Raw genomic sequence first — 11,528 nt, forward strand, 5'->3', positions numbered from 1 at the left:
CAGCAACACGAAGAACAAACTTTAAGATGAGGGTGAGGCAGGCCTGAGTCCTACTCACCCAATGAAAGACAGATTCCATATCTTAGGGTGGGTATTATATTTTTGCAGACCTACCTCTGAACACCCCAGCAGAAGTTTTATGTGTACATTGGACTTAAGGTGCAGTTTCTAGGCTACTGCAATTTTCACAGAAACTTCGAAAATCTAAAAATACCTGAAAAAAGCCTATGGCTATTATTTTAGGTACAATCTCTGTATAATGTCTTCTGCTCAAAGACTAACTGGAAGTCAATATTACATGCAATTAACAGGTGTAATAAAACCATTACTTTTGATTACTGCTCATTTACCTCTTGGTATTCTTTGTACTGCATGTCTACCAAGTCTCGAACCACTGCTATATGAGTAAACATCCACTGAGAGATCTCCTAATGGCAAAAATGAAAATATATTAGTACACACAGAAGAGAGTTCATCCTTAAAATATATGCATATAAAGCAATATTCAAAATCATAACGTGTTTATGATTTATGGAATATTGGTAGATACACTTAAGCTGTTTTTTGTAACGTAAAAGTACTAATTCCTATAGTAATCCAGAAAAGCATTTTACAGTGCAATTCTACACTCAGAAGTATGTCTCCTAAATTCATTCAGGCTTACTCCTAGGTAAGTAGGACACTGAGGGCTATTGACTGACATCCTAAAATTGAAAGCACTGAGGGGCTATGGTGAATTAAGCCCATGGTACTTTCAAAGATATTTTAAGCCAGTGGTGGAAAACCTGTGGCCCTCCAGATGTTGGCCAGGGATGAAGGGCTGTAGTCTAACAACATTTGGAGAGCTGAAGATTTCCCATCCTGTTTTAATCAGTCTGGAGCTAGTAAAGAAAAGGGGTATTTAATAAACATGGTTAAATCACAGAGTAATTTTGCTACGCATATAGGGGATAACATTTGATTTTTCTTTGTATCGTTTGTTTGTCTTTAGATATTATTAAGATACCTGCGTGGATGGATTATGTTTGTTTAGACCACTTTCTTTGCGGTTTCTTCTTGATCCGGTGAGTTTGGAAAGACCAAAGCCACTGCTGACCCGTGAAAGCTTAGACTGGGTCGTTGGAACCAATGCTTCTCCTCTACTGATAGATTTCTTTTCATGAGCTAGAAGATCAAGAGTTGGTTTTCAAAACACACTTACTATGCTCTGTTATTCCCCATACAAATACAATATAATGCCCATAAAAGCAGCTGGCTAATCCAGACTGTAACACTCTTCTGAAGTATTCTAGAAATTCCCTCTAACACCTCCACCCCCACCTCCACAAATTTCTCCATCCGTAACCCAGACAGAGAACACAACAAACTGCCTTATATGTAGTCAGATCCTTGGACCATCTAGCACAATACTGACAACACTGACAGGCAGCAGCTTTCAAGGATTTCAGACAGCATTTTTTTTCTGCCCTACTGGGGACCATCCTCATGAAAAGCATGTGCTCTACCATTGACCCACAGTCCATAACATGCCATAGTTGTGATGCTGCCTGTGGGTATGAAGTGATGAAGGGGAATCGCCTTGTTCCCTAGTCTGAAAAAATAGGGGATGAGTTTGCCTAACCATTTCCTTCAGGGAACACCCAGACAAACTCCAGTCTCAAGTCACCATTTCACGTTCCTTTTCCCTTCTGTCCCCTTTCTCTCTGAGCTTACTGGCCCAGGCAGGTCTTCTCTCAAATCCTGGAGTTGAGACTGTAAGACCTAAATGCTTATCGGCACCAATGCTCATTTCGATTCGTCTGACACACTATCTCCCCCTCACATTATATATTCAATGTCCTTGTTAAAAGCTATCTCATACTATAAATAGCTGCTGCTATTATTATTATTATTATTATTATTATTATTATTATTATTATTATTATTATTTTGCAAGATGTAGACACAGTACTGTCACAGCCTCTGTGTCACACCTTCAAGTCTTTGGAAGGAATGAGGCAGCGCTTCATAACCACACCACTATCCTCTACAACATCCACTTCTAAAGTAGGGCTTCTGTTGTTCTGCTGTACCAAAGTGTCTACTGGAACTGCCATCAAAGACTTAGCATGGCATGGACCTTAAAATCCAGCTTGTAACATTGTTCTAATCAAACATTAGTTGTCCTTAGCTGCATATCATTTATCATATTCGTTTTTTTTAAAAAAAAAACTTCAAAAAGATCTCAAAGAAAAAACCAACATGGTTAAAATACAAATGAAATTAATTTTCAGAAGAAATCAACTCAGAATTCTGTCTCTGCACTATTTACTCTGCATAAGGAAGCATTTGCAAACAGTAGGAGTCGTTTACACAGTGGTGTGCAGTACTGTATATGTCTTCCCCCCCCCCCAAAAGAAGTTATACAATAGGTTGTACAGTTTTATAATAAAATTAAGTGGGGACCTGTTAATAAAATGGTATAGCCTGGAATAGGAGCTTTGCAGTTCTGTTTGGGGCTTGTGGGATGGTGGCAGTGGGAAAGACACTTTTTCTGCCCCACCCTCTGCTTCCCCTGCTGTGCTGTAAAGCGCTAAAGGTCTCAGGTTTGGGTTAGACCACCAACTGGGTTCTTTATTGCTATACAGCAAGGGCAGAGGAACTGATTTCTGGAGTGTGGGAAAGAGAAATAACATCCTTTTCCTTTCCTTCTTTCAGAAACCCTCCATAATTGTGCAGGAAGTGTGTATTTATAAGAATTTACCTTCAGTGCTATATCATATTGCTGGAATTATTATTGCTCATAAGTGTCAAAGTGTGTTTAAATGGAAAATCTTAACTCTAGGAATTGAGGGTAGAGTCCTAATTAAATTACACATTCCCATTAAATTCCATGTCCTAACTAAAAGCCAGCAACCAATTATAAAAATGGCACTTGCCTATTCGATGAATAGGGGAGTAGAAAAAACTAGCAACAATGTAGTTTCAGATGTCAAGCACTCACAGGAGTATATTTTCCAAAATTGAAAGCCGCCTATTTTTTTTTTTTTTACCCTCCATAAAATGAAACAGTTCTAAAGACAAGTATTGGATAAGATTAGAGTGGAATGCTCTAGAACGCAAGTCTGGTAGACTTGTAAGAACTGTCTATCAAAACCAACAGCAACTGATGATGCCATAAAATACATTAGAGCTAAAAATGTGGGGTGGCCACTATGTTCTCAGCAGGTAGCATCTTGTGAACTATGCTGATCTGTCTAAGCACAATTGCACCAATTAGGCATTTTAGTTTTCCAAAATGTTGATTAGCAAGAGCTACTTCCTGTCCTTCCCCATCCTTTATGTACAACAATGCAAAGCTTACTGACAGTCACATATGCAAAATAAGATATTTTACGACAGGTGGGCAACTTCAGTCCTAGGGCTATTTGCTGCCACACTATTGAATTCGGCAGCAGCTAAAAATAACAACACAATTCCCCGTTGACCGAAAACAAACTTAATTGGACCATTTTAGCCTTCTGCAATGTTTTGCTGGGCAGCAAATTGGTGTTTTTTTTGTCCATGCCACCATGAATCCATGGCATTGTTCTATTTGTATTCTTATGGTAAAGAATCATGGTGTAGTTCCAAGGGGGAAATCTTGTCATCTACAATTCTACCCACCAATAATACAAAGACAAGTGCTAAGCATTCCATTTCAATAGTTTTGAGGTTTAAGGGTCCCAGGGCATGATTTGAGGGCACATGAGGCAACCATGAGGCTACGCAGGTTTGGGTCTGGTCAGTGCCAGGATAGGAGACCACCTGGGAACTCCATGTAAGCTGCTTTGAGTTCCATGATGGAAGAAAGGTAGGATATAAATGTACTAGAATAAACTAATGATTAAATATGAACAAACTACCAGAGAAAAATATCAGACAATAATATTTTGTACAGTTACTCTTACCCAAGTGATTCTGCCAACATTTCAAACTGGCTTCTTCAACAAGGGGCTTTGCAATTGCAATATCCACATGGCCTCTGTCATTGACAGGAAGGGATACTTTGAATACTTCCTCTAAAACCTGTTTCTTACTGTAGATCAGTTCCGTCCATACACGATTTACAGCTTTTAGAAGAAGCTGGCGACCTAAATATGTGAAGATTATACAAAGGTGAACAAATATTCTGGTGAGATGTATACATCTTGATGTATCTTTCAGCACTGAAAGATGCCAGAAGTAAATGGTACCTAATACATGGGTAGTGAATATTTGCAGTGCTAACTCAACTGCTGTGTCAAGACACTAATATAAAGGGAAGTTAATGAATACACCATTTCTACAAGATCGGGACACTGAACTGAATGGTTTCCTGTGAAGTATGATCTTAGTGCTGGGACAAGGCTAGAAAAATCTGTCGCTCAACTGAAGGCTTTTTTATTGTTCTCTTTCTGCAGTCAAAATTGCATTTTAACTACTTACCCCACTGCTTTTTAAACCAAATCTGCAATAAAGTTTGTTTCCTATGAAGTACTGAATTGTTAGCCATTTCTCATGAGTGATGGGTCCTACTGATTTCACCAAGTGATAGAAATTAGGCCTAATACTAATTATTCCTGACTGCTGCTTACCAGGATCAGCTTAAAGACAATATCAGTATGCCTGGTCAGCTTAAAACATTAATCTCTGTTTGCTGTCAATTAGGCATATCCTGGCCTCTATTTCAATATAGAATATCTCAGTACGTACATTCTAATGGACTGCTTTGCTTACCATTTGTAATTTTTGCTTCATAACTCATAAACACCTACCCCATTCTAAAGAAATAGCTGAAAAAATAGGGAGTGAATGAGTAAAAATGAGAAATACATTAGCTAATGGCATTGCCTGACATTAAAAACCAATCATTTCTAGCTGCTTTATTGTGTGTTATTACCTTCACTAACGTCTTGATTGTAGACTCCATCTGGCTCAATGTCAGAAGGGATCATGATGTGCCAAGTAGTCATTCTGGCTTCTGCTTCCAGGCCAAACCCATCAACACTGCTGTAAATATCATCCAATAAGGTTAGAAATTAGTGAATGAAGGTTATTTACTTTGGAAAGGGGAAGGGACAGTGAAAAAAGAGAGATAGGTCCAGGTGGAAAGAAAAGATTTAAAGCGTACTGTAAAGATACCACACACTTAACCAGATTTTCTGAGTCTCTCAAGAGACTCATACTAGAAAGACTTAACGAACTAACTAAACTAGGGAAAACCAGATATTGCAAAGCGAACACTTAGTACAGACGGACTGTGCCTTAAAAAAACACCCATAATGGCTCTGAGGGTGTATGAAGCACTCGACAGGACTTTTTAGCAGTGAACTGCAAATGAAGAAAAACCTGGGTCCAAAAGTAATCAAAATTTAAAAATGAAAGGCAGTTATTCAGACCTGCCGTATGTAATTTTCAAACACCACTGGATCTATTCAATATTACAGTCTCTTATGTACAAGTGAGGCACTTTCTTAATCTGTAGACTTACTTCTTAAAAACTTGCTGTAATGCCGGCCCCTGCTGAAACATTCAACGTGGGGTTGGCTAAGGTCTACTAAAAATGCAGAAAAGCAACTGGTCATGTGTGCTAGAGGATGTGTACTTGATCCAGCTATTAGAGTATGAAGTGAAGTCTGCCCCTACTCGCTGGGAAAACTCCATTGTGGAGAAATGCTGGGGACATCCTAAAAAGGGCCTGTTTTATTATCTTCCATAAAGGTGCCACTACAGCATATAACTTGCTGGGCAGAATGTACCCATATGGCTTACCAGATAGCTCTGTCTCTCCTCAACACCACCCAGATAAGACATGACCTGGACAAGCAGCTCATCAGATGGTAAAGGTTCCTGAATTATACCACTTCAGATAGCAGATGTGTGATTGCATGTCTGAATGCTGCCACACATAAACTATTCCAACACGTACAAAAAAATCTCTAGCATGTCAGGGAGAAAGCTAGACCAGAGCTTCTTCCTCTGACATAAGTTGTACATGCAGGACATTATTATACTGGCAGGGAGGATGCAAGCAATCCCCCACCTACAGTGGGGAGTACTACCGTGCATGAATACTAACATATGAAAAGCTGTTTATTGATATTGACTTTCTTAAAAGGAGAAGAGCAATAAAGGTGTATTTGTCTCTCAGGTCAACACATCATACCTTTCCCCCTTGAGGTTTGCACATGTGGTGGAGGAAAGATTAAGGAGATTATGAAGATGGCTGCTTAATGGATTTCTGCCCAAGATGTCTTGTCATACGGACACATTCAATACATATGCACTAATGTTATAGGAGAAGAGGATGCTCACCTGAGGCATGTATCATGCAAGGGCAAGACTGATGACGAACCCAGCACTAAATTTGATGAATTGTACCCCTGACATGTGACCAAGGTGAGCTTCAAGGGTAGGTATGGTTGGGCACCTGCCAATAGCCCGCATCCCAGCAGGGGCCCACTGACAAGAGCCCCCTGGACTTGTTCCTCCTCTTCTTCTGCCTCTTGAGGAGGAGGAGCTACAGATGCCACAGCCTACTGCACACTGAGGGCTCATCTACACCAAGCAAATATTCCACTATGGAAGTGGTATGAAAGCGGTATATAAAAAGCAGGAGCCACACTACTGCTTTGCAGTGGTATGGAAGTGCACTGACAATTGTTGGGGCCCAGTGACACATACCATATACTGCTTTCATACCACTTTCATAGTGTTATATCTTGCTTGGTGTAGTTGTGACAAAGCAGTAGTGTAGATCCTGCAGTGTACTTCAATATCACTATAAAGCAACAGTGTGGCTCCTGCCTTTTATATACCACTTTCATAGTGGAATACCCTGCTTGGTGTAGATGAGCCCTGACTCTCTACCTACCAAGCAAGCAAGTGGTAACAATTATGAAAAAGAGGATGAGGAACAATAGCAGTGGCTGACAATAGAGGTGAGAAGGTAGATTTGCTGAGGGAAGTTTGCATGAAGAACCAGCCTGAACTGACATATTGCACAAGGAATTGCTCTGCCATGGAGGGTGTTGCTAAAGGTCCCTCAAAAACCTGGAGCCAGCACAGCTCAAGAAGCTGCTATGATTTCTCTTTACATTTTAAACCTGTCTTTGTCTGAATTGTGTGTCTTTGTACTACCAGAATTTTATTTCTACAGAGAACCTGATCTTTTACTTTGCCCCATCTCCGATAAAGGTAAGTGGAAATGTGAATAATGCTTTACAGTTTATAAGGCGCCTCTGCAAAAAAGAGAGAGGGCAGATATGCTCGTGCCTATTTTGCAAAGTCAACAATGTACTATGTGAGGCACTTACCTCCCTGCATGCAGGTTAATCAAGCAATGAGCCAGACAGCTGATGAACTCTTGGTCGTGATTCCCAGGTCCTAGGATCAGATTCCGGTTGACAGTAAGCATCCTCAGAGAATCAAGGAGGGCAACTTGCTGGGGAACTGTTTTGTGTGGTCTTGAGAATTGGTATAAGATGGTCCTGTTTAGGCAGTGATAAACGGCATCCAGTGATAATCCCTGAGATCTTCTTTTTGACTAAAGAAGCAAAACGAACATGTTCAACAATGAAATCTCTATATTGCCATAAGCTTATCATTACATTTTTAAAAATATTGCTAGCATTAACCTCGTCCACTCAAATCAGACTAAAGATTCAATTACCTTGAAATGAAGGTACTTAAAACATGGCTTGAATAATTACTAACTGCCCTTTCTGTTACTAGCCATTTGTTCTTAAAAATTCTTACAGCAAGACTCAATGATTAGGCACCAGACAGCCTTTGCCTCAACAATTTAATTACAACAATCTGATTCTGAGTTTGTGACAAAAGAAAAACAAACTTTTTCTAAGAAGACCTCTGCTTTTTGATAAATTTGCAGAATTTACTCATTTTCAGATCATTTGTTGAAGGAGTCAACATACCTTTTGGATCTATCCAAGCAATGGAGGATAGTGCATAGTAAGGATCGAGGTTCCCTGGGTTGCTCTGAAATCCAGCTTTGGCTGCAGAAGTTGGTGGTGGCACCAATGCCGCTAAAGCCCAGAGGGACATTTTTTAAATGGCTTCCAATTTCATTTTCATAGGATTTTATCTCCATTAGTTGAAATCACCATGAAACCCTTCTAATTTGGGACCTACGTTATAACATTTCCGACGCCAGGTGAAGACCATTTTATTTTCCCCAGTATTTTAACATCTTACCCTCCTAGACCTTTAACTTGCTGTTTTAAATTAGTATTTTAAATCTTTGCATTGCTGTTCAATTTTATTCTGGCTGTACTTTTAGATTGTGGTTTTATATTGTGACTTAAATTTTATACTTAAGTTACATTTTATGTTTTTATTTTTTGTGAACCGTGCAGACAGCTTTGGCTATTGGGCAGTATAGAAAAGCAGTTAAATAAATAAATAAATAAAAACATATTCAAGTATGAGGTGGGTGTTTAGATAGTCCATTAAAAGAAGAAGAAACACTGGATGATCTGTATGTCCATATAGGGCAGCCTTAAAAACGTTCAGCCAAAAGGGCCAATATAATTTAAAGAAACAGCAGCGGACATACCTGTGCAATTAACTGGATTATGAAATCTATAAGCAGCTTGGATTCCTTATTGAACATGCCTTGCCAAAGTTTATCCACCACACGCTGAGTGAAATAGAATACGTTGTTTACAAGCACTTGGTAGCTTCCTCCACTTGTAATAGGCAGAGATGCATCCTCACCTAAATGATGACAGCATTACAATAATTTATTTATAAAAAATACCTCAGTTGAGAACTTTGTAAAAACTGTGGCAGTGAGTTCTATAGCTCCAAGCCTCAAAATTAAATTTTTTTTTGGGGGGGGGGGGGAAGAAACATAGATGGGATAACCCACATGTTGTTTAGGGTGACCATATGAAAAGGAAGACAGGGCTCCTGTATCTTTAACAGTTGTATAGAGAAGGGAATTTCAGCAGGTGTCATTTGTATATATAGAGAACCTGGTGAAATTCCGTCTTCATCACAACAGTTAAAGCTGCAGGAGCTATACTAGAGTGGCCAGATACCAAACAGGGCAGGGCACCTGCAGCTTTAACTGTTGTGATGAAGAGGAAATTTCACCAGGTTCTCCATATATACAAATGACACCTGCTGAAATTCCTTTTTCAATACAACTGTTAAAGATACAGGAGTCCTGTCCTCCTTTTCATATGGTCACCCTAATATTGTTCCACTGCATCTTCTGACAGTGGCAGGATAACCTACAGTGGGGGTTTTCATGTGTGGGTTTTAGATTAGAACTACATTAATTGTCTGCTTGAGCATCTAACCAGAACAAGCCCAGAAACACTGGACTCAGTAGAACAAAACCCAAACTGTCAGGAATGCAGCTTCCTCCATATTATGGTATGGTGATTCTAGCCATAAGTTGAGAAACTGAGCATCCCTAAATGTCTATCAGTAAAATATATATTTATCCATCATTTTTATTAAGGAATGGAAGAAATAACTATCCTGGCAATCTTAAAGAGATAATTAAAAAACAAACACACACACACATTTTCCCCATGGTTTCATTGTTTCAGACATTTGACATTTCTAGACTTCCTTTAAAAATGTTCTTACTACATATATTTTTGGAAATCTTTTTATGGGGCGTAAAGGCTACGAAACAATATATGAACACCTTGTCTTAAATTCAAAAAGAAAATATTTCATAATCCAAAGCTGTTCAATTTTTCCAACTTTTTGGAAAAATACATGAAAACCCCAAACAATCCATTTTTCCCTGTGTTTTTCCAGGCCTTCACGTCTCTAGCTACAGCATCACCCAAAGTTGGTGAGAAACTCTCCAGCCACTGCCACCACCAAGAATTTAAAAAGCCAAGAAAATCTGTGTCAACCTAGTCCAAGGATAACTAGTCTTACAAAGAAGAAGAATGTTTTATTTAATGAACGCTTCTTAGTTCAAACAAAAAAGTCATTTACTATTAGGAGATGAAGCTCTTATAATAATGGAATTGACATATATGGTGGACTGGAAGGAAAAGAGGCATCACCTTCCAGCAGAAACACGTTTTATCTATGAAAGTACAATGTTGCTAATGTTCAAAGCATTCCCCCAAAGTTAAAAAGTATGATGTATGTTCACTTGTAGTTCCATTTACTCCTCACCCAAGTTTCAAGTAGAACAACTGGCTAGTTATATCGGATGAGAAAAAACCACTGTATATTTTCAGAAACTCTGAAAATGTGGCATTTTGAGGATGCTGAAGGAATGGCAGTAAGGAAAAAATAAGAGTTAATAATTACCCAGTAAAACATCAGCTGCAAGTAAGTGATCCATCACACTGTCCAAAATATAAGTCTGAAATTCTTTTTGTTGTGCCCTTGTTGATCTCTCTGGAGAGGCCTATAAAACAAAACACAAGCTTAATAAAGAAGGGTAAGATTACTGTAAACTGCGGCAAGTTTTAGATAACTCCATGCACTGTATTGTCTGGCTTTCAACACAAAATGGAATGTTGCATTCAATGTACTCCACCACACATAACATCTGTGGTTAAAATTTCCTTTCTTAATGTCAAACTTTTCCTCTTGAAATGGAAAATCAAATGCCCTGAATACAAGTTATTCACTGCAAAAGTGACTGAAAAAGTGACTTAGTCCTGTCCTAAACAGTGACTTCAGCTATTTTGAACAGTTTTAAGGAACTTCTAAGGAAAGAGAGAGGCAGAGGGCCAGTGCCCATGATATGACAGCCCACTGTGGGTTAAACAATCCTCGCATAACCCCAGAACGGCTCACACTCTCAGTGAGCTGAATACAACCCAGGAATTGCCAGATACCAAATCCCACAATTAGACAATCAGATGATCAATACCCATCAAACGAACAACTGAACATGAGATCGATTCACTGCAACTTCTACTCCTGCTTTAAGGAACAATGGAAATAGACCAACTCTACCTCCAGGAGAAGATCTATTAAAGGAGTTTGCTTGCTAGCAGGTGTAAGGCAGAGGTTATCAATTATAAGCACACGCATGAAGTCAAACACAAATTTCTTAGCAGGATGGTTGGTCAAGTAAGTCTTGGATCCCACATTGCAGTATTCTGACTGGCTCCGGTTCATTCCTGTGTCAGAGGCAAATGCTTTGAATTCCTCTGCTGGGGATCCAACGTCATCATCCAAATCAGTGACCTGTTTTTTGATTTTTAAAAAAGAAACCAGTAATACAAATTTAGTGATTTTCTGCACTCAAACGATCTTTGGATGGTCTCTCAGGACTGTTATTTTCAAGTCTCAAATATATATTGCTAGTAAAGTGGAATATAATCCACACCTAAAAAAAATATCACTAGAGTACTTTATGAACTCCCATTTCAAATCACATTTGTATTTCACAGTTCCTTCAAGGACCTCATCCCATCCCATTTCAGCCTACCTCAGAAGGTTGCTGTGAGGATAATTTGGGAGACAGTGACTTATCCAAAGTAATTATGTGTAAGCAGAAATTTTAATCCACATCT

General features: G+C 39.0%; 1 protein-coding gene across 8 annotated transcripts in view; it reads right to left on the reverse strand.

Moving 5' to 3' along the window:
• WDFY3 (WD repeat and FYVE domain containing 3) overlaps positions 1-11,528 on the reverse strand; it is a 154,567-nt gene that overhangs the window by 37,899 nt on the left and 105,140 nt on the right. For all 8 annotated transcript variants that reach the window (XM_063136183.1, XM_063136184.1, XM_063136186.1 and 5 more), the window contains 8 exons: positions 10,966-11,199; positions 10,309-10,408; positions 8,576-8,736; positions 7,317-7,546; positions 4,901-5,010; positions 3,930-4,112; positions 1,007-1,164; positions 351-428 (listed from right to left, as the gene is read on the reverse strand). In XM_063136183.1, the coding sequence (XP_062992253.1) occupies positions 351-428; positions 1,007-1,164; positions 3,930-4,112; positions 4,901-5,010; positions 7,317-7,546; positions 8,576-8,736; positions 10,309-10,408; positions 10,966-11,199 (1,254 nt within the window). The remainder of the gene's footprint in view (positions 1-350; positions 429-1,006; positions 1,165-3,929; positions 4,113-4,900; positions 5,011-7,316; positions 7,547-8,575; positions 8,737-10,308; positions 10,409-10,965; positions 11,200-11,528) is intronic.

Source organism: Elgaria multicarinata, chromosome 10, assembly GCF_023053635.1.
Source record: "Elgaria multicarinata webbii isolate HBS135686 ecotype San Diego chromosome 10, rElgMul1.1.pri, whole genome shotgun sequence".
Classification (NCBI taxonomy): domain Eukaryota; kingdom Metazoa; phylum Chordata; class Lepidosauria; order Squamata; family Anguidae; genus Elgaria; species Elgaria multicarinata.